A 25,177-nucleotide genomic window follows, 5' to 3' on the forward strand; every position below is an offset into this window, starting at 1 on the left:
CAAAAACAAACACTTTAGTTTTACAATGCACCTTGCGACTGGTCACTTGCATGTCTGAACATTTGTCTTCAGGTTATTTGCAGTAATACTTCTGATGGAAGTGGCATTTAGCGGCTTTTGCATTTGAGCTTCTCATTTAAAGAAAACTGATTTTTGTTTAAAATTATGGGACTCAAATATGCATGTCAAAAGCAAAGCTTATTTTTTTAATTATATTTTGCATAAGGTTTTTTGCACGATTACACCCACCCCCACCAAATTCTTACTGCAATGCAAAAAAAATAATATTACTGTAATTTGTAAAAAAAAAATCACATGGTTTTTGTTATACAGCCTTAATATTTTACTATAGTAAAATCTGCATAAAATACACTAAGGGGCTGTCCACACAGAGACGCGTATCACCGTATACGTATAAATTTGTTATCGTATTGGCGTTTCATCCACACGGATCCGGCGTTTTGGAAGCGTCGGAAGCGTCGGAAGCGTCACACGTAACAGCAACAACAATAACGGCGGACTACGTGATTGTGTTCGTGCTACAGAAGCTACTAAAGCCTACTAGCTTTATTACAGCAATATCTATTGCTTCTATGCAATTGTGGTGACCAACAAGCGATAATGGACAACACCATACGTTGGTTATGCGCATGCTCAAAGTCTTCTTCTCCGTGTATAGTCTATATCTGTGGCAGAATTACAGCGCCCCATACTGGTCCGGCATATATACTATACCGCTTTCAGTCGGTTTTTAGTGGTTTTGTGTTTACGGATTATTTTTTTAGAGCAAGGAAAAAAAATGATCGGATAGGGAATGCACCGGCTTCGTGTGGACATAGCCTAAGAGGCAGTTTCCCAGACAGGGTTTAGATTAAACCAGGACTAGGCCTTAGTTATATTAATACATTATATTAAGTGGTTTTTACAAACAACCTTACAAAAAAGATTGTGTGCATCTTGAAACAAAACAATACTGGTGTACAACTTGCGACTGGTCACTTGTCTTTAATGCATTTGTGATAATTTGTCTTTAAGTTACTGGCAGTAATACTTTTGACACAATATGGATGTACAATGAAGGTTTGGAAAACTATGCTAGCTGAACTTTGTCCAGAAAAAGTTTAAAAGTGCTCGGCCTGAATTCTTTCCAAGCCCATCAGAAGGGTTTCCACAGAGAGAGCAGCAATTTCATCAGGGTCATATACATAAAAATGATAAACGACTTGGACTTATTTGTCGTAGTGGGCTGGACTGCTGACCTGGGATATGTGAGGAAGTGTCCTTCACACACATCCACTCAAACACACATTTGCACTTATACACAAATGTGCTATGTGTGGAAAAAGTACATATTAATAATATGCATCATTAGGATTAACACTATTGAGGAGGACACTTTGTTTAAGAATCTAATAAATGAAGCCTGCAGGGGCTGATGGGATTGTTCATAGTGTTTTTTTAACCATGGGGCTATTTTCTCCCATCAGTTCTGATCTCTTTACTCCTGACCTGTCTTAACACATCAGTCATGTGAAAGAGACAGTTTTGTGTCAGGGAGTTAAATGCTGTGTCAGGATTTTGAAGCATCAATGTCTGCCTGATTGTGCAGAGTTTATTACTGCTAAATTAAAGCAATTAAGAATGTAATAAAATGCCAACACAAAACCAGTCATAAGGGACCTTTTGTTTTCAATTAAGATTTATACACCGATGTATGGTTTGTTAGAATAGGACAATATTTGGCTGAGATACAACAATTTGAAAATCTGGAATGCGAGGGTGCATAAAAAATCAAAATATTGAGAAAATCCCCTCTAAAGTTGTCCAAATTAAGTCCTTAACAAATGCATTCACTCACAAATACAACGTTTTTATATATTTACGGTAGAAAATTTACAAAATATCTTCATGTAACAAGATCTTTACATGATATTATAATGATTTTTGGCATAAAAGAAAAGTTTGACCCATACATTGTATTGTTGGCCATTGCTACACATAAACCCACGTGACTTTTTGTGGTACGAGGTCAGATATTGTAGATTTGAAGAGCTCAGATGCAAAACCCTCTATGTGCGTATGACTTTTCAATGTTTTCTTGTAAATTAGCATTTTTTACCAGGCCTTTAATGGAATCTGCCAACAAAGCGCTGTTAGTGAATTTTGCATTTTTTTTCCCCTAATTAACTCGTCAATGGCGGGGAAAGAGTTAACCACCCAAACATATTTAAATGATGGAAAAAATGCCAAATAAATAAAATAAGTAAAATAATAATTTAATAAAATAAGATCCATAAGAGTAATAAGAGTATCTGTCTGTAAAACTTGGTACAAATATATGCTTAATTTTATCTTATGCTAAATTTTATATAAATTTCAATAAAATGTGTTTGCGAGATTTGTTCAACCCATAGACTGTAAAAAAAGATGGACGTAGTGTCCGTGACGTCACCCATTGGTTTGTGAGGATCGTTTTTGAAACTTAAAGTAGGTGTTGCCTGCCGTTGCCTTCTGGCCACGCATCACTCGCAGATAATCGAAAATGGGTAAAGAGACAGTACGTGGGTGAAGCTGAGGTGTCTGGTTGCTGAAACCATGCCCGCCTAGCTCGATTCTAGTGACCGCAGTGGCTGTTCACCCCTCACTCAAGTGGCCACGCCCTTAATTATCCAGAACTTTAAAGCTTAATATAATTTAAACGGAGGAGTTACAAAATAATTCACCCCCCTCACAGTTGTCATGAATGGCAAAATTAGCAATACAGACCAAAAACACTTTTTGTACCAGGCTGTAAATATATTATTTTCTACTGTAAAGTTGGCCATTTTAACATGGGGGTATATGGGAATTGACTCCCTTTTGGAGCCTGCCTCTAGCGGCCAGTCGATGAATTGCAGTTTAAGTCACTTCCGTATTGGCTTCATCAGAGAGATCGGAAGGTTGCCCCTCGGTTCAAACATAATGCAGGACTGTCGGTCAGTGGCCGGGGCTTTATCAGTGTGACATCATATTAACACAAGAATCAAAACAGCATGTCTAATAAAACTGGTTGGATTTTTTTCATTGTAGAATGGTTGTGTTCATACACTGCCAACACACATTTATTTTCAACACCTTGTAAAAGTTGATTTTGCATAATAAAACAACCCGGTATTTTGGGTTGAAACAAGCTAGCATAGGTTAAATGCCAAGTCAGCGGGTTGGATTCATAATTTTTTGAATGTAGATGCAATGTAAAGAAAGCAAGTCAATACTTACTTTATAATCTCTATATGCCCGTTCTTCGCAGCCAGGTGGAGCGGACTGATGCCATTGGGATCGGAGGGTTTGGGTTCTAACATACCAGCACACATGTTACTGTTCAGAAGCAACTGGACCAACTGTTTTACAGACACAAAGCAGGGGATGCAAAATTATTAATAGTCAAAGCCAATCTCTATAATTTCTTTCAACTGTATTTGTCATTAAGTAAATTCATTATATATATATATGAAATAATCCAAATTTGTGTAAATCCAGATTCCTTTTAAGTAATTGGATTGTGTAACTTGTTTTATCCTTAAAACTAGCTGTGAAAATGAGTCTAAATACAACATGCATATTTGAAAACAGTTTATATAAATGATGTTATCTTTAATGCTTGAGGAAAGTGAGTGCATGTGTGTCATAGTGAGAAGTTCACAATCCATCAGACAAGCATCACTTCCTAACCATCTATCACAAACACACACCAATGCGGTGTGTGTGTGTGTGTGAAACTGACCGTGACTCTTCCGAATTCGCAGGCCAAGTCTAGAGGGGTTTTCCCTGCGTTGTCTCTGAGGCACGGGTTCGACTGATGTTGAAGCAGCATCTCACTCTACAACCAACCAAACATACAGTACAATACAGTACAGTACAGTAAGCATGTACGTGTGCATACACTATACAGTATGTTACTCACTCCTTCATAGTGTCCGTGTTGTGAAGAGAGGTGTAAAGGGATCTGTCCCTCATCTGATTGGCTGTTCACGGATGAGCCCGCCTTGAGCAGCATTTTCATTGGCTCGCACTTGCCCTGCCAAGCAGCGTAGTGCAGCGGCCGCATCCCTTTAGAGGAAGATGAACAAAAAAGAAAGTTTAAAAAGCAATAAAGTGCTAAATGTTGGAGTAGTGCTATTGGCATAAACATAAAAACACTTTTGATACCTACTGTATATAATACATTTATTACAAAATTTGAAATCGTAACAACCTGCATTTATTAAACATAATACCACTAGATAGCAATAATAAACTCAATTTAAGATTTATCAAAGTTATACAGTCCTGTGTCAAAGTCTTAGGTGCCACCATTAGGTTTGTTGTTTTTGTAATAGACCGATATTTTAACCTATAAAGGTTTATCCTTCCATATGAAAAAAAGGTAATAAAGTAACATTTATTCAGAAATGTATAAGAACGCAATTCATTACACAATGCAAGCAGGCTGCTTAAAAAATGCAGAGACAAGATACTGAAAACAATGAAGCAGCTCCTTACTGTTCTATGTGAAAGATTTAGTTTTAACCCGAGCTTGGTCAAGAAGTTTCTGCTGACATAAAGATCATGATTATATGGTTAACTTGTTTTTGTATTAACCAGTAACTCTGTGCCCGTGTACACACTTGTGCATATTGTATGTATGCATGCATGGGCTGGGTGTGTTTGCACCTTTCTGATCTTTGATGTCAACAACGGACTGAGACTCCAGCAGCAATGCGATCACCTCCACGTTACCATTAAGAGCAGCATGATGCAGGGCGGATAACCTGTAAAACACAAGTTTACATTTATGTGTATGCGTAACTTTCAAAATGCAAATTAATTAAAGGTGCACAGTCTAACGTTTTCACAGAAATGCAATTTAAAATACAGTATACACTCACCTAAAGGATTATTAGGAACACCATACTAATACTGTGTTTGACCCCCTTTCGCCTTCAGAGCTGCCTTAATTCTACGTGACATTGAGTCAACAAGGTGCTGAAAGCATTCTTTAGAAATGGTGGCACATATTGATAGGATAGCATCTTGCAGTTGATGGAGATTTGTGGGATGCACATCCAGGGCACAATGCTCTCATTCCACCACATCTCAAAGATGCTCTATTAGGTTGAGATCTGGTGACTGTGGGGGCCATTTTAGTACAGTGAACTCATTGTCATGTTCAAGAAACCAATTTGAAATGATTCGAGCTTTGTGACATGATGCATTATCCTGCTGGAAGTAGGAAGTAGGTACATGGTGGTCATAAAGGGATAGACATGTTCAGAAACAATGCTCAGGTAGGCTGTGGCATTTAAACGATGCCCAATTGGCACTAAGGGGCCTAAAGTGTGCCAAGAAAACATCCCCCACACCATTACACCACCAGCCTACACAGTGGTAACAAGACATGATGGATCCATGTTCTCATTCTGTTTACGCCAAATTCTGACTACAATCTGAATGTCTCAACAGAAATCAGTAATTTTTCCAGTCTTCAACTATGCAATTTTGGTGAGCTCGTGCAAGTTGTAGCCTTTTTTTCCTAGTTGTATTGGAGATGAGTGGTTCCCAGTGGGGTCTTCTGCTGTTGTGGCCCATCCGCCTCAAGGTTGTGCGCGTTGTGGCTTCACAAATGCTTTGCTGCATACCTCGGTTGTAACAAGTGGTTATTTCAGTCAAAGTTGCTCTTCTATCAGCTTGAATGAGTCGGCTCATTCTCCTCTGACCTCTAGCATCAACAAGGCATTTTCGCCCACAGTACTGCCGCATACTGGATGTTTTTTCAGTTTTCACACCATTCTTTGTAAACCCTAGAAATGGTTGTGCGTGAAAATCCATGCCATGCTCAAAATTGCTTAAATCCCCTTTCTTTCCCATTCTGACATTCAGTTTGGACCTCAGGAGATTTTTTTGACCAGGACCACATCCCTAAATGCATTGAAGCAATTGCCATGTGATTGGCTGATTAGATAATTACATTAATGAGAAATTCATAATCCTTATAATCCTTTAGGTGAGTGTATAACTATATTATCAGTGGTGTATAAAGTCGCATTTTTCACCCATGTTTCTACAGTAACTCTAAACGGACAAGCTGCTCTATAAAGTTCTTTTTTTCACTACGTTGTCTCAGACGATGACGTGTTTGTCCTGTGGTGGCTACTGTAGCTTCTCTATGCATTGCATTGCTTGCACCTCACAGTCTCAACACTACATGCCACTACAAAATCTACACAGTGAATCTTCAAATTAAGAAATTAAAATGAAAGTGAATGACGAGTTTTTTAATTTTCTGGAAATCTGACCCGACATGGTTCTATTCTTTTCGAATGTCCTAATATATTTTTTCATACCCTAATCCTAATATCTCCAAAGCTCTGAGCTTTCTGCTTGAAGCGTAACTTTGCAAAGAGTCCCTAATCGGTCCTCATTTCAGCTTAAATCTGTCGTTTTGCTCCGGTCCCTTACAGTTTAACTGAGCTGAGGCTATGATGACCTACTTACTATAAGTAAAAGCTTTTTCTCTGTTAGAGCCGCGAGCCACGTGTGTGTAGACACATATACATTCACATACACATAGACACTCGTACTGTCCCTCTTTCTTACTTTATTTCTCTATCCATCTTCTATACGGCAGCAGTCTAACATCAACACACCGCTGTACATTTACTTTTTACCACAAAAGTTTTGAATATTCAAAGCTGAGCTGAGGAATTTATATGCAGTGTGAAACATCATAACTGTCTGTCCAATAGATCTGTTGGGTTTGAACATTTTACTGCGGAAATACACATTTAAATGATTGACATAAAGAAGACAGAACAGCATAAAGCATGATTTTAAGCAACTGGCTGTTCTGGTAACACTCACTTTTCATGTTAATTATTAAAAGAATATTTTTCATTTGATTTATCTCCTGCTACAGAAGATGTGTTTCATTTGCTGTTTCATATTGAATTAATATTGGCATTAACGTTGGTTGATCAATACGTCAACATAATTACAATATTTTTGTATGATTCTCATATGAGTATGTCGGTGAACCCACCCGTCTGTATCCTGGAAGTTCACATTCACCTTCTTAGCAGCCCCCAGGAGCTCTGCAAAAAAAAACAAAATTAAACTTTAAAGGGACACTCCACTTTTTTTGAAAATATAAGTTAAACATTTGATTTTTATTGTTTTGGAATCCATTCAGCTGATCTGTGGCGGTACCACTTTTAGCATAGCTTAGCATAATCCATTGAATCTGATTAGACCATTAGCATCATGCTCAAAAATAACCATATTTTTCCTATTTAAAACTTGACTCTTCTGTAGTTACATTGTGTACTAAGACTGACAGAAAATTAAAAGTTTTGATTTTCTAGGCCGATATGGTTAGGACTATGCTCTCATTCTGGCATAATAATCAAGGACTTTGCTGATGTAACATGGCTACAGGAGGCGCAATGATATTACGCAGTGCCAGATAAAAGTCCCCTGCCATTGAAAGTTACTAAGGGGACTTTTAATTTTCTGTCTGTCTTAGTACATGATGTAACAACACAATTTTTGATTGGATGGTCATTGTTGTGTTGGGTTGATTTATATCTCGATATGTTTATTTGAATGAATTATAACATTTATTTGATTTAATTAATGTAAAAGAAAAAATTTGACATTTTCGCCACATGCTAAAAATAGTGTGCTTTTTGAATCTTAAACCATGCAAACACATATTACACCAAAATGTCACCCCTTTATGAGCCCTTCTCTGCTTTCAAGCGGTGGGGGCGTGTCTGCACTAAAACCACGCCCACTCGTGGGAAAACTGCTGTCTCTCACAACTTTTAAATACCGCTACAAGCAGAATGGACGCTTGCGATTGTGTTATGGACGGGGCCATGTGTGGTGGCTCAAGTGTGTCATCGAAACACCGTTTTAGGTTCGCCTAAAAAATCCTGAATTCAGAAATGGTGAAAAACTTCTAACTATCTAATTTTGCAATTCAGTAATATAGTTTACAGTCTTTGTGGCGTGTTTCAGCAATACATTTCTAATATTTATAATGTGTTTAGAAATAATTTTTTAAGATTGACTTTACAGGGACTTTAAAGAGCACCTATTTTGTTGCTAAAAAAAATGCTATTTTGTGTATTTGGTACAATACAATGTGTTTGCGTGGTTTATAGTTAAAAACACATTATTTTCCTCATACCGTACATTTTTGTAGCTCCAGATTTCACTCTCTTCCTGAAACACACAGATTTGAAAAGCTCTGTGTCCCTGATATCCCAGCTAATCTGTACGTTGTGATTGGTCTGAATGCCTCTGATGTCAGCAGGAAATGTGACGCTCCTTACCATATTTGAAAGATTCGATTGCTAACAGGAGGTAACTTACAGGCTGTGAGTCAGGAGCAGGAGGAATTATGATAATGTAGTTCTTGTCTACATCTCAAATCCCAGGAAGTAAACTGTTGCCTACAATCTGTGTGTTTGTTGTAGTCCAAGAAAAGAGATTTACGTTGGAGTTGATAACTCACCTCATTGTTTACTTTTGGGTTTGTACCTTTTGCATATCGTTAACATGTACTACTACACACTTACACACCAAAAAAAATTTAAAACATGAATTCAAATTCTTCATCCTGTTTACTATCTACATTTAAATTCATTGAAATGCAGGAATCAAAGAAGAATTTACAAAGCACTTTCAATGAAATACTGAACTGAGAACAACCAATGTCATCCTTCTGGCCTTTTCTTCCCATAGCTTACTTACTTTGGACCAGGATCAAACAAATATTTCCCGGTCATGTTTATAATCAGGACTAAGGTCAGACAGAAAACTGGATCAGACACTGTGGGAACTCCATTCAGCCAAAAGCAGCAGGTAAGGTTACCATTTATTAAACACAATCAAAACCCTTTCATCACATCTGGTTATATACTGACAATCCTTATAATCCTTATCAAAAACATCACAGTACTTGCTGTATATTAGTGCTGATTTTCCCATTAAGTGTCTATGGCTTTAGATGCACAAACTGTGTGTGGTGTGTTTGTGTGTGCGTTAAATGAAAGCGGTCCAGATGGTAGCATCCTGCCAGGGTGAGGGGACACCGAAAGTGTGTGCGCTTTTCATTTAATCTTAATAGCAGTCTCGGCATGACTAAGAACCTATTCAGTATGCATGAATTACGATATCATTCATACTCACTGATCACAGCCTAATCCATTATTCTTATGGCGTGGTGATGATGATAAATTACTAAATTCATGTCTTTTTACTGTATTTCTTAAAAGTGTTCAATTAAGCTTTTTAAGTATTACAAATTTAACAATGAATTAAGCATCTAATTTTTAACATGCACACATGCAGAGCTATTTCTTTAAGCAGACTCTTGAGCATTCAGGCGAGTCACCTTCAAAACTACTACGTAAAGAAATAGGAACGAAATGCAAATGAGTATTTCCATCACTGTGATGCTAATTGGAGAATGTGACAAAAATACCATGGCAACGCCTCACCTAGTGTTGCTATGGTATGTCCTCTTAGTAACTGCAATTACAGTATCATGAAACATGAAGAGGTTTACATTATACACATATGCTGTCTATACATCCCAAGGTGTACGATGCGGTCACTTGCTGTGAGATGCACAACGGTCATAATCCTACCATTTGATAAATTATTCATGCCATTATCACTGCAACCTCACTGATGCCTGTTGCTATGGAAACCTTGACCTTAACCATGGTAATAATAATTAGTGGTACCCTGTCTCTGCTCACACTACTGTTTTAAACATTATAATATATTTAAAGTCATATATTCTCTTCTTTTACAATAACTGCTTTAACTATTGAGAAAAGCTGCAAAGCTTCCAGCAGCTGGAAAGGTTAAAGGTTAAGATGATGTAATCCATCATCTGGCATGACAAAGTGCTGATGTTTTTTTTAAATAGAGTCTAAGAGATAGACGTTAGACAGTATGTTCCCGTGGCTTAACTGATAAAGCATGGCACCAGTAAGACCATAATCATTGGTTTGATTCCCAGGGAGTGATAAAGTGTATACCTCAAAAGCACTTGAAGTCACTTTGGATAAAAGGGTCTGCAGAATGCATTAATGAAAACTGACATACGGACTGTTTTAAACGGAAGGTTTTGATATGATTTCACTTACATCTTTATAGTTTATAAAACGTCCACATGTAGTTTTAGTCTGTACTGTATTAAGCTTTTTTGCACCTGTGTGGCCTTATTTAAGATTCACCGTTTGGTGTATTTTACACTGCCATAATTTGGCATTAATTCCACTTGACTAATAGCTCATAATAACTTTACACCTCCAAGTGCTGTAGTAAAGCATCTAAACACATGTGTGTGATCTGTTGCTTAATTCACCAATTGTCTTGCCTTAGAGGTATAGTTCACCGAAAAATGAAAATCCTGTCATCATTTACTCGCTGTCAAGTCGTTACTAACTTATACAATTCTTTTTCCTGCTAATTACAGAGGAAGGAGAATGTGTATTACCAAGGAGATCTGGGGCACCATTGACTTTCATAGTAAAAAATATACTATGGAAATAAATGGTGCCCCAGTGCTGTTTGGTTATTAATGTTTTTTCAAAATATCTTTATTTGTGTTGGCAAAACAAAGAAACTCATACAGATTTGGTAAAGAAATTGAAAGTAAGTAAATTATGATTTCAGTGATCTATCCCTTTAAAGGATTTAGTCCATTTTCTTAATAAAAATCTAGATAATTTACTCACCCCCATGTCATCCAAAATGTTGATGTCTTTCTTTGTTCAGTTGAGAAGAAATTATGGTTTTTGAGGAAAACATTCCAGGATTTTTCTAATTTTAATGGACTTTAATGGACCCCAACACTTAACAGTTTAATGCAGTTTAAAATTGCAGTTTTGAAGGACTCTTAACATCCTCAAACGAGGCATAAGGGTCTTAGCGAAACGATTATTGGCAAGAAAAATAAAAAATATGCACTTTTAAACCACAAATTCTCGTCTTTAATGTTGCGGTCCATTAAAGTCCATTAAAATGAGAAAAATACTGGAATGTTTTCCTCAAAAAACATAATTTCTTCTCGACTGAACAAAGAAAGACATCAACATTTTGGATGACATGGTGGTGAGCAAATTATCTAGATTTTTTAAAAAATTGACTAAACCTTTAGGGCCCAAGTTAGCCACCAAGCCTTTATTTAGAGTAAACACAGCCCCTTTAAGGCATTAAGGAGCTCTTGTACCTATGGGTACACATTCTAGTGTACCACCTATCCTTGCATCATCTGTTTTTTAGTTACTGAGATGTTCCATATGTAACCTTGGACCAAAAGGTTGAGGTTGAATAAATAAATAAATAAATAAGCTTTCCAATGATGTATGGTTTGTTAGGATAGGAAGATATTTGGCCGAGATACGAATTTGAAAATCTGGATCTGAGGGTACAAAAATCAAAATATTGAGGAAAAAGTTGTCCATATAAAGTCCTTAGCAACACTTACTAATGATAAACAGATTTTGATATATTTACGGTAGGAAATTTTCAAAATACCTTCATGGAGCATCTTACTTAAAGGAATATTCCATTTTCTTAAAAGAAAAATCCAGATAATTTACTCACCACCATGTCATCCAAAATGTTGATGTCTTTCTTTGTTCAGTTGAGAAGAAATTATGTTTTTTGAGGAAAACATTGCAGGATTTTTTCTCATTTTAATGGACTTTAATAGAGCCCAACATTTAATACTTAACTCAACACTTAACATTTTTTTCAACGGAGTTTCAAAGGACTATAAACGATCCCAAACGAGGCATAAGGGTCTTATCTAGCGAAACGATTGTCATTTTTGACAAGAAAAATAAAAAATATTCTCTTTTAAACCACAACTTCTCGTCTAGATCCGGTCCAGCGCAACCTAACGCAAATGCGTAGTGATGTAGGGAGGTCACGTGTTACATATATATAAAACGCACATTTGCGGACCATTTTAAACAATAAACTGACACAAAGACATTAATTAGTATCAGTTGACATACAACAACGTAGGAACGGTCCTCTTTCAACAAATTTGTAAACACTGGGGGGAGTGTGACCTCTTGACGTCATGACGTATTGCGTGGGGTCACATCACGCATCACGACCGGATCTAGACGAGAAGTTGTGCTTTAAAAGTGGATATTTTTTATTTTTCTTGTCAAAAATGACAATCGTTTCGCTAGATAAGACCCTTATGCCTCGTTTGGGATCGTTTATAGTCATTTGAAACTCCGTTGAAAAAAACTGTTAAGTGTTGAGTTAAGTATTAAATGTTGGGCTCTATTAAAGTCCATTAAAATGAGAAAAATCCTGCAATGTTTTCCTCAAAAAACATAATTTCTTCTCGACTGAAGAAAGAAAGACATCAACATTTTGGATGACATGGTGGTGAGTAAATTATCTGGATTTTTCTTTTAAGAAAATGGAATATTCCTTTAATATCCTAATAACTTTAGGTATAAAAGAAAAATCAATCATTTTGACCCATACAATGCTACAAATATAAGCGACTTATGACTGGTTTTGTGGTCCATGGTCACATATTCAAATCTGACAGTCTCATGACAGGAGATGACAAAAATATTTTTGTATAAAATGATCAGTAAAAGAAATGTAGATGTCATCATTGCACCTTTCTTATAACACAGATTAATGATTCTCAACCAGTCTCAGATGAAAGTTTAAAAAAACCTCATGTACTATACATTACATCACTACTACTATATATTATTTATGTTTAAAACATTGCATCAATCATTTTTACCGCAATGTATATTTTTTCTGCTGAAAAGAGCAGTTTATAAATGTACATGGTGGTCCACATGCTTTTATTTCAACACAGTCTCATGACATTTCGTAACTATTTTCGCAAAGAGGTGGCCATGTATAAATTTGTAAAATATAATTATACGGCAGGGCTTCATTATTGTGCTTTTCAAATAATTGCATGTTTTTCATATGATTCACATTGTGCGAATACCCTATTGTTCACCAGCAAATGAAGCTGGTAAGCTAGTTAAAAACTCTGGTCAGCTTCCCCCAAGATAGATTTACATTTACATGTATGCATTCCATTTAGCAGATTCGGTGAATTACAAGGTATACATTTTTTAATTAATATTTGTGTGCTCCCTGCTAAGGCAACGCTCTACCACTCTAAGTTAACTATGCGAGTAACTCATTTTAATAAAGTACCAGTGGGCTTTTGGACTTTGCTCAGTCATGAGATGGCATCAGCTGTGTGTGGTCCTCTTAAGAGTCTATACATTTTCAGGTTTCAGTTTTAAAGCCTCTGTATTGTACCTCATTCTTTTAGTAATTAAGTAATCGATTCACTGACAGCACACGACAAATTTTAGCGAGGCATGTGACTGACATCAGCTCTGGGATCAAGAGATCAATACTGAAGCAGATATACAGCTCTGCAGGCCGCAGGCTAGATGCAGTCGATTAGATCCAAACAACTAGATCCAAATGACAATGATATATCAGTATCAATACTGCACTAGTTTACCCCTATAGGACTTTACAGGCTCATCCAAACTGTAAAGCCAGAGTACAGTCTGTTTTTTATGTTTATGCGAATGCAAACGTACGTGCATGGTCGAATGCACCGCCTTGCAAATTATAGTTTATTTGACCCGTACAAGTACACAGATGTTTGATGCATGCACATTGCAACAAAATGCAATGCATCTCATGGGCTGCATACTACATTATCCTGTACGCACATGCGCAACCTACATGTACAATGTATGCAGGGTTTTAAAAATGTGGCAGTGCATTCTTCTGATGACAAAAATTGCGTCACATGTACTGTACATGGACCCTCGCATATGTTTACAAAGTGGACCATACTTTGGCCTTAAAGGAACAAATGTTAAACAGGCATGATTCACTTATGATGGATTAAATTTGCGTTTAAATTTTATTGCTACATTTTTTGGAGTCTGCAACAATTATTACAGAACAGTATTGGACTCTCCCTTTTTACATATAAATGCTTAAGTATATATATTTCACACAGGAAAAACTGATTTTTAATTTTGATTATTTAAAGGAAAAAAAAAGAAAAATCCAGATAATTTACTCACCACCATGTCATCCAAAATGTTGATGTCTTTCTTTGTTCAGTCGAGAAGAAATTATGTTTTTTGAGGAAAAAATTGCAGGATTTTTCTCATTTTAATGGACTTTAATAGACACCAACAATTAACACTTAACTCAACACGTAACAGTTTTTTCAATGGAGTTTCAAAGGACTATAAACGATCCCAAACGAGGCATAAGGGTCTTATCTAGCGAAACGATTGTCATTTTTGACAAGAAAAATAACAAATATACAATTTTAAAGCACAACTTCTCGTCGAGATCCGGTCGTGATGCGCCATCTGACCCCACTACGTCACCGCAATATGTCATGACGTCAAGAGGTCACAGACGACGAACGCGAAACTCCGCCCCAGTGTTTACAAGTGTTGAGAAAGAGGACCGTTCCTACGTTGTTGTATGTCAACTGATACCAATTAATGTCTTTGTGTCAGTTTATTGTTTAAAATGGTCTGCAAATGTGCGTTTTATATATGTAACACGTGACCTCCCTATGTCACTACGCATTTACGTTTTACGCGTTGGACCGGATCTAGACGAGAAGTTGTTCTTTAAAAGTGTATATTTGTTATTTTTCTTGTCAAAAATGACAATCGTTTTGCTAGATAAGACCCTTATGCCTCGTTTGGGATCGTTTATAGTCCTTTGAAACTCCGTTGAAAAAAACTGTTACGTGTTGAGTTAAGTGTTAATTGTTGGTGTCTATTAAAGTCCATTAAAATTAGAAAAATCCTGCAATGTTTTCCTCAAAAAACATAATTTCTTCTCGACTGAACAAAGAAAGACATCAACATTTTGGATGACATGATGGTGAGTAAAATATCTGGATTTTTCTTTTAAGAAAATGGAATATTCCTTTAAGGTAAACATTTAAACTAAATAAATAAAATTTTTATCATCTAATAAATTAAATTATTAAAAATGATCGAAAGTTCATTGCAGTGGCGGCCAGTGGCTTCTTTTTTTGAAAGAACACAATGCGAAGTTCGTCACAACATGTATGTAGCCCATCATGTGTGTGGTTCCTTATTTCAAAATATGTGTTTTGCGCGTTAAGTGAACCTATGTGCATCACGTGTCTTGTCAAAATAAGTGCCTGCTGCAGACTCGTCTAAAGGATTTATGATAAAAGAGACGCTCGCGTTTGCTAGATACTCGCATAATCTCATGCGTAATCAGAGTTTACTTTTAAGGGAGTGTCTTGCGTGTATTTTGTGAACGTGAGCGTCTCTTTTATTGCTTGTGCAGCACTTATTTTGACAAAACACGTGATGCACATGGTTCACATGACGCAATAAACACATATTTTGAAAACACGAGCAACACACGATACTCCAAACACATATTTTGAATTTGCGCCCCTCGGAAGAGCAGTCACGAGCCACCACTGGTTAATTGTCTATTGACTCATGATCATCTTTATACTATAACTAATCTTCACCTGAAAGATATTATCAACCTGTAAATTGTTTTTATCAATATAATGTGATTTATAACTTAAAAATATTCTGGTGAGGTGCCACATCAATCTGTCAAGCTCTTTGATATTGATGTGAGAGCACTGAATGAAGCAAGCACACGACATGACTTACTGGGCTTCAAATCCCTATCCAGTCTTACCATTGGCTGAGAAGATATGAAAGATACAGCATATATCTGAAGGCCATTCGTCACATCTCTGTTGAGCCAAAGAGCTTATATTACATTGAAGTTAACATCCCGAGTGCAGGAACGAGATTAAGGTTACTCAAGTGTGCTGCCCCAAGAGGACATGCTGTAGAAAGGCTGTTGAGTATAATTTATAGCAGCGGATAAGGTTTCGCTCTAAAGAACTGATATGGTTTACGGGTGACTATCACTAGATCTGACAAGAACTTGTCCCTAAATGAAATTAAAAGAAATAAAGATTATGTTTTCCATAAATACCACTCAATTCAAATTCAATTCAGTAGCCAATTCAGTCCTAAGTAAAGTATTTGAACATGTTACATTATTAAAAATGTGTTTAATAATCCAAATAAATATATGACAAAATCAATTTTAAATGAAATAATAAAAATTTGTTTAAATAAACTCACAATGTAAAAAGTATTTGTTTTCATTATGCAATATTTTTTTTTTCTTTTGATTTTAGGGGGAAAGGTGACCTTTCTTTGTTTGAGTTTTTGTAAGATTTATTTATACAAACATTGTGGACAAAGATGGAAAAACATTTACAGCATTGTATAGGCCACCACATAACATAGGTTCAAGGGTCACCATGTGTCATACTTGAGTAAGTACTGTACACTGAATAACCACACAAATTCAAGTAGCACACAAATAATAATGACATTTACCCATGCCTCAAAAAAAGAAAAATACATTTAATCTCTCTGCTGGGAATCTGGGACAAACACAATAATCTGAACAACACAGTTACACACACACACACATAAATCGTCCTCCTCCCCCATTAGGCCCTAACCCGCAGCTATAATTATAGGTATTTAATATCGTTTTATGATGACCTGAAAGCATAAGCACTATGCATGCTTAAATTTGTTAAAAACACACTAAAGAAATACTAACGCGTTTACCACTGCGCTCTGAATTCTGTATTATTTTTATGTTCACTGTGTCAAAGTAAATGAACCGCAATCTCTTCAGCACCACCGAAAAAGAGGTAGTGTGCACTGCAATTTAAACACACACACACAAACCATCAGCATCATCTAACTGTGTGCCGTTTAAAGAGGCTATGGCCTGGAGCTGCAGCAGAGAGAGAAAGAGAGAGAATTTGCTTCCACTACTTTGGCCTCACATGCCACACACGTGACAATACGTTTTCACACTAGACTCTAGAAAATATGCTTGAAGGAACCCACAGCAAAGAATAATAAAGGAGATCTCTTTAATATCTTGTTTCTCATTGACAGCTATATGCTTAAATGGAGTTCTGATAAAGTCTCATGTGGCTGAGATTTTTCTTCCAGGCAAAAGCTATAAACTTTAATTTGACTGTGTACTCCAGAGTTTCAGTGGAGATGCCAACAACAAATGGTGCTTAGATTTGCCAAGATACCAAAGTTATTCCCAGGGTTCTATAGCTCTATATATATATTTCCAGGGTTATAGCTCCATAGATACTTTCAGGGTTCTATAGCTCTATAGATATTCCCAAGATTCTATAGCTTTATAGATATTTCAAGGGTTCTATATCTCTAAAGATTTTCTCTAGGTTCTATAGCTCTATAGATATTCATATGGTTTTATAGCTCTATAGATATCCTGAAGCTTCTATAGCTCCATAGATAATCTCAGGGTTCTTGAGCTCTATAGATATTCTCTATATATATATATTTTCCAGGGTTATAGCTCCATAGATATTTTTAGGGTTCTGTAGCTCTAGAGATATTCTCATGGTTCTATAGCTCTATAGATATTCCCAATATTCTATAGCTTTATAGATGTTTCAAGGGTTTTATTTAAGCAATATCGCTCGAGTAAAGCTATATCATTGCTTTTATACAACAGTTCGACAGCACACGTTTGAAAAACGAAAACTAGAAAACAACAACGGAGTAATTTTAAAAGCCTCTTTGTTTGAGAACTACTTCTTCCGCCACAGATTTGAGGGCGGCCAGAATGACAGGTAACACTTTCGGCTGCTTTGAATCTCATATTAACTCAATGGACAGATTCGCCGTTTTTAAATATTACAATTTCTTGGTCACAAAGTGTAGTTTTAAGATTAGTTCAGTCGAGAATATATATGTATTATATTTAAATCTACAGTCGATTAGTAAAGATAGCGCCTGTTTGAACGTTTGCTTAGTGAGATTCGGTACGTATGAGAACCAAAGCATGAGCGGACGTCAGTGTTCACTCGCCCCGCTGACCACCGCCCTCTCTGGGCTACAGCTTTGACAGGGATTCCCTGGCTCTCATGTTGGCCTGATGATCAAAAATTAGATCAAATCAGCAGTATTTGGTGTCATGATGAAACTATTACTTGTTTTCTTATTCATATTTAGTGTCTTTTGTGTTGTTATTGTTTTGACGCGAGGTAAAAGTTAATAAAACTATACTTCTATAATGTTACTGTTGGTTTACCATTTCATCTTAACGCGATACGCGCACTCGGTTATTATTAGACTTCGTTCTTGTCAGTACTATATAAAACTGTTTTTTATAAGTGTCAGAGAGATGTTTTTGCATGCTGCTTATAAATATACCAGTGGCAATATCTCATAACATGTTTTAATAGTCACGTCGCGATTAAATAAATTATCAATGTTCACATTTAAAAGCTGCTGTGCTTACCTGCAGTTCTACGGTGTTTTCGCGTTCTGATAAGAGATGTAGCTCCAGAAAAAATGAGTGTTTAAGTTACATTCCTCTTTCCAAGTGTTAATCGTCCACACGATGTGACAAGACATTAATCCCATTAAGTTTAACATAACATCCAAGAGCGCTGATCTTTGACGGAATAATAACTTCCGATTGGGGATTCACAGACTGATTTATGAGCTAGTGAACTAATGAGACACACGGAGAGTGTTTAAAAACAGGGCGTCTGTGTTTTTCCATTCAGAGATGAGCCTGTTTAGGACCTCCATTCACTAGGTGGCGGAATGATACGAAAGGTGAAGCGGTTACTGTGCCGTTATCAGTACAATATCGTATAGCTCTTAGCCAATCAGATTCGAGAACCAGAAAGAACTGTTGTATAATGTCTATAGATATTCATATGGTTTTATAGCTCTATATATATATTCTCAAGCTTCTATAGCTCTATATATATTCTCAGGGTTCTATAGCTCTATAGATATTCTCTGGGTTCTATAGCTCTATATATATTTCCATGGTTATAGCTCTATAGATATTTTCAGGGTTCTATAGCTCTATAGATATTCTCTGGGTTCTATAGCTCTATATATATTCTCAAGCTTCTATAGCTCTATATATATTCTCAGGGTTCTATAGCTCTATAGATATTCTCTGGGTTCTATAGCTCTATATATATTTCCATGGTTATAGCTCTATAGATATTTTCAGGGTTCTATACTCCCCTACAAAGGCTAAGTGCAGTAACTACGCAAACACTGAAACTGAGAAAAATGCCCTTAAAGTTTTTTACACCAGCCAGTTAAACATGTTACTGGAATTGTGGCACACATGTTTCTCTGAAATGGGACAAAATTACACCAGGAGACTTTGTCACAAGACACAACAGATCTCACAAAGCCCATTTCAATCCTTAACTCAATTTTGACCAAATGCGTAGTTACTGCGCTTTGTCTTTGTAGGGCAGTATAGCTCTATAGATATTCTCTGGGTTCTATAGCTCTATATATATTTCCAGAGTTATAGCTCTATAGATATTCTCTGGGTTCTATAGCTCTATAGATATTCAAATGGTTCTATAGCTCTATATATATTCTCAAGCTTCTATAGCTCTATAGATATTCTCAGAGTTCTATAGCTCTATATATATTATAGCTCCATAGATATTTTCAGGGTTCTATAGCTCTATAGATATTCTCAGGGTTCTATAGCTTTATATATATTTCCAGGGTTCTATAGATCTATACATATTCCCAGGGTTCTATAGCTTCATAGAAATTCACATGGTTCTATAGCTCTATAGAAATTCACAGGGTTCTATAGCTTCATAGATATTCACAGGGTTCTATAGCTCTATAGAAATTCACAGGGTTCTATAGCTTCATAGATATTTTAGGGTTCTATAGCTCTAGAGATATTCTCATAGTTCTATAGATATTCCCAATATTCTATAGCTTAATAGATGTTTCAAGGGTTCTATATCTCTATAGATATTCATATGGTTTTATAGCTCTATATATATTCTCAGGGTTTTATAGCTCTATAGATATTTTCAGGGTTCTATAGCTCTATAGATATTCTCTGGGTTCTATAGCTCTATAGATATTCAAATGGTTTTATAGCTCTATATATATTCTCAAGCTTCTATAGCTCTATAGATATTCTCAGAGTTCTATAGCTCTCTATATATTATAGCTCCATAGATATTTTCAGGGTTCTATAGCTCTATATAAATTTCCAGGGTTCTATAGATCTATACATATTCCCAGGGTTCTATAGCTCCATAGAAATTCACAGGGTTCTATAGCTTCATAGATATTCACAGGGTTCTATATCTCTATAGACATTCACAGGGTTCTATAGCTTCATAGATATTCACAGGGTTCTATAGCTCTATAGAAATTCACAGGGTTCTATAGCTTCATAGATATTCACAGGGTTCTATAGCTCTATAGAAATTCACAGGGTTCTATAGCTTCATAGATATTCCCATGGTTATGTAGCTCTATAGATATTCACGGGGTTCTATAGCCATATAGATATTCACAAGGGGTTCCATAGCTCTATAAATATTTCCAAGGCTCTATAGCTCTAAACACATTCCCAAGGTTCTATAGATGTAGATAACCAACATTGTTTTGATACCTCTATAGATACTCCCATGGTTCCTAAATCCATAATAAAATGTGCAATCAATCTCAATGCCCAGACACACAGAGCTGGTCAGACAATACAGAAGTTCACTATTCCCATGGTAACTAGATGTTCTTATACTCAACTTGTCATAGCATTAAAGGCATCAACACTGTCTCTATACAAATAAGCACCAGGCATCAGCTTTGCCCAATAATGGAGTGAGCAACAAACAGTTATAAAGCAACAGAGTTACAACCATGCAAGTCCTCTTATTAAAAGCTTCTCTGTTTTGCCCGCAGGACATGACCTATCATGTTACAGCCAATGCTGCAAAATCTTGCGAAGACCAGACTTTAACTGATATGCAAAAACCCTCAAAATGTCTAAATACAGGTGAATGGATACATGCTGGACAATATTGTTGCTTCATGTTATGCATGCATACGCCTGCACCGTGCTATCATTATGCTGTGCTGTCCATAGTTGCTATTTCGTACATCCAATAAATGATGCAGAGGTGATGACAGTTTTTTCGGTAAAAAAATATTATCTCATACACCAGCTCAATGTGCAGATACATTTAATTAAGCCATGCTTATGATGAATGCCCATAAAATGTGCAAAAGTGCAAGTGCTGTCCAGCTTTCATTTAACTCATCTTGTAATTTGTAGTGCCAGGTACACCAAGGTCACGGGTTTATGTCCCAGGGAACACACATATTGATAACGTGTATACTATAACCTGAATGCACTGCAAATCGCTTTGGATTAAAGCATTTGACTCATAAAATATCATATGAGAGATTCAAGTTTTATTTCAAGTTTAAGTCTCCACGAAATTAAAATAAAAAACTGTAATTTGTTTTGCAATATCTGTTGTAATTTGTTTTGACTTATCTGTGAGCTTCATTGTTTTAAAAAAAAATTATGTGCCCTCATAATCTTTCATCAAAAATGCAATCTCCTCCCCTCCTTAAAATCTTTACTTCCGGTCACACTGTATGAAAAATAAACTATCCCTACTTCCGTTTCATGGGACTTTAACATCACTGCTAAGTAATTGAACAGTATGGCTATGTGACGGTTTATACAATTCAGTTATACCTCAATCTCGGCTCAACTCATTATCATCCTACTACTAGCAGACTATACAGCAAATGTCACACAATGACCTCGACCCTGACCCCATTGAGCCGACAATTCCAATGAGACCTACAGACCTAAATTCACTAGCTCTGCACTCTCAACCATCAATCACTTAACCAGTGCACACTAAGCTTTGCAATATTGATTTAAATATATAGAAAATGAGTTCAAATATTAAAAACCCCCAAAATAAGAGTGATACACGATGCCAAATAATCAATTTTGTCATATGACTAGGCAAGAATGAATGGTTCTTATTGCAAATCCAGCTCAGAGTGAGAATGAAGTAAAAAAAAAAAATCTAATGTTAAAAACAACATGGAAAAAAGAGTTCTGGTCAAGGTAGGGGTCATGTTCATGAATCTGTAGCTCTCTACACCTCACACAGATGAATCTTGCATAAGTTTACATTCCTCTGCTCCACATTTGGCTTCAGGTCCAATGAAAGCTCCCTGTCTGAGAAAATTACAGCTCAGCCAATCAGTGTCAGTGACTGATCAACTCATGTTTACACTGTGACACGCTGACAGCTACAAAACTGAATCTGAGGAAGCTTTTATTTAACGCACCTTAGCTCTGGGTTTAAAGATAAAAACGCATGAAAAGAATTGCAACTTTGGCTGCAAGAATCTAGTAGGTAAATAATCCTTGCATCTGCCTTCTTTGAGACACATCAGACTACATTCAAAGAGCTAAATGACGAAACTCGTAATATTTATTTAAATAAACTAATAAGCTATGTGCCTTAAAGGGGACATTTCACAAGACTTTTTGAAGATGTCAATAAATCTTTGGTGTCTCCAGACCAGAGTGCGTATGTGAAGTTCTAGCTCAAAATATTATATAGATAATTTATTATAGCATGTTAAAATTGCCACATTGTAGGTGTGAGCAAAAATGTGAAGTTTTTGGTTGTGTCCTTTTAAATGCAAAACATTTTATTATCTAGTAACAAGAGATGCTGTTTTTTTTTTTTAAAGGTTACACCTGTTCATGATATTCATAGTATGTCAGTTGATGTGACAACACTTTACAATGCATTCCCTACCATGATCTAACAAGAAACAATATAATTTTACAGTATTTAAACAATATAATACAACTATTATATATAAGTATTGTTAGCTACAACTTTTGATGACGTTACAAATGTATTAGTAAATGCTGAAATTACCAATAGCTAAGATTAATAAATGCTTCAGAAATATTGTTTGTGTCAGCTAATGCATTAATTAACTTTAACAAATACAACCTTATTGTAAAGTGTTACCGCAATTCAATATATCCCACGCACTTCGAATACGCTGACAAAACGTCCCATCTAAAAGTGTTCTCATTCATTTTCCTTCAGGGTGAGCTAAGTGATGTTTCTCTCTCCCTTTTTCTGTGATTGCATTGATGTTCATGGCCGGCTGAGCTGATATGTTCTGGCATTTTCTCTTCACTGGTCTGGGAAGTCCTGCTAACACTATACACAGTGGCAAGAGAATAAACGCGCGCACACACACACACACACACACACACAACTCACACATTATACAAAGATAAAACCCTGAGAGGGCGCACAACGAGAGACAAATGTAGATACACGTTTGAAATAAGTTAAACATCACCCAAGTTTGCATTGCCACACAAACCTTTTACACAATGCTATTTGTTAAAGCTGCATCATAACATTTAAAGAGCACCTATTGTCCGATTTACATTTTTACATTTCCTTTGGTGTGTTAGTGTGTATATTAACAATATGCAAAAGGTACAAACCCCAAAGTAAACTATGAAGCGAGTTATCATCTCCAACATAAATCTCTTTTCTTGGACTACAGCAAACACATGGATTGTAGGCAACAGTTTACTTCCTGGGCCGGTTGACATGGACAAGACTGACATTATCATAATTCCTCCCGCTTCAGACTCACAGCCTGTAAGTTAACTCCAATGTTAGCATTGAATTGTGACCTAATCTTTCAAACATGGTAAGGAGTGTCACATTTCCGGCTGATGTCAGAGGTATTCAGACCAATCACAATGTACAGATTAGCTGGCCAGTCAGGGACACATAGCTTTTCAAATCCGTGCTTTTCAGGAAGATAGTGAAATCTGGAGTTACGAAAATGTACTGTATGTGGAAAATAATGTGTTTTTTAACCATAAACCAGGCGAACACATTGTATTATACCAAATACACAAAATAATGTTGTTTTTTACCAATGAAATAGGTGCACTTTAACCCATCTTCCTGGAAATGAGCAGACTCTACTGTTAATGTTCATTTTTGCAAAATGCAATGTGTGATGTTTTCTGGGAATATTAGTCTGATGTCGCGGTGGAACATTTATAGAAAAGTGTCATTTTTTTGTCAAAATTTGATTTTCATAAATTTTTTATTTTATTTTATTATGTTTGAAAATATCTAGGCAAAATTCAAAGATTAAGTGCAGAAAAAAGCAGTTTATAGTGACAAGCTGAAAAGACAGCGGAGCTGCAACACATTGCCCATTGCTTTTCCTCTCTTAACACTACAAAGACAGCTTACCTATCAAAATAAACCACATAACATGTAGATTGAAGGTGTATGCCAGTGTAGACTGGCATGGAATTTTTTTATACAAAGTTATCATAAGATCACAAATGAGAACAACAAGTCTAAACGAGTAGCTGCTTACTTCGCTTCAATCTGATCAATCCTGGTGATGTCAGTGTCTTAAATGATGTTATAATGGACTATTTTACATCCAGAGATGAAGGATCAGATGATAGAGATGTTACTAAATAGGTGGAGTCCCGATGAAGGTACCCTAATCATGCTTTTGTCACGCTGGCTGCTATTGGGCCAACCTGCGCTGTGCTAGCTATTCTACATGTAAACTACAAAGTAAAATAGTCGTGTCATCTAAACATACAAAAAGTGATAAAAAGTTCAGTGACTATGCCCATGATAAACAACGTAAAACTTCACTTAAAGTAACAGTAAAAGACAATAAAAGTGAATAGATGTGGCTCAGATAACATAATAATTTTCAAATGTTTGTAAGTATTGTGTTTTCCTTGGGGTTCAAAGTATCTTTAACAAAATGTACGGTGACTTAAATAAGTCTTTTACCACAGTAAAGTGACTTTTACTTAATTGTTATACTTGATAGTTGTGCTTTTATTTTCATTACCTCTCCCATTTTTCTCAACATTCCATTCCTGAAAGTCACAACGATCAGCCGACTTCAGATAGCCATAAGTTTTCTTTTAGACAAGCTATGAAACAAAAACAGATTTGGATAGGGCTTGAACCCAGCTTTCATACGGTATAAAAACCTAAAATTTGTCAAATTTCACCATGTGATGGGTTTTCCCAAATCGCATTACATATCAGGTGTGCCAGCTCAAAATATCCTATCGA

At 36.2% G+C, this 25,177-nt stretch overlaps 1 protein-coding gene across 2 annotated transcripts in view; it reads right to left on the minus strand.

Annotated features, from left to right (window-relative positions):
• Positions 1–25,177, minus strand: part of LOC129444935 (caskin-1) — a 51,734-nt gene that overhangs the window by 20,913 nt on the left and 5,644 nt on the right. For both annotated transcript variants that reach the window (XM_055205966.2, XM_055205967.2), the window contains exons 2-6: positions 7,058–7,109; positions 4,693–4,790; positions 3,944–4,089; positions 3,764–3,859; positions 3,259–3,380 (exon numbers count right to left, since the gene is read on the minus strand). In XM_055205966.2, coding sequence (XP_055061941.2) covers positions 3,259–3,380; positions 3,764–3,859; positions 3,944–4,089; positions 4,693–4,790; positions 7,058–7,109 — 514 coding nt within the window. The remainder of the gene's footprint in view (positions 1–3,258; positions 3,381–3,763; positions 3,860–3,943; positions 4,090–4,692; positions 4,791–7,057; positions 7,110–25,177) is intronic.

This window comes from Misgurnus anguillicaudatus, chromosome 3 (assembly GCF_027580225.2).
Source record: "Misgurnus anguillicaudatus chromosome 3, ASM2758022v2, whole genome shotgun sequence".
Taxonomy (NCBI): Eukaryota; Metazoa; Chordata; class Actinopteri; order Cypriniformes; family Cobitidae; genus Misgurnus; species Misgurnus anguillicaudatus.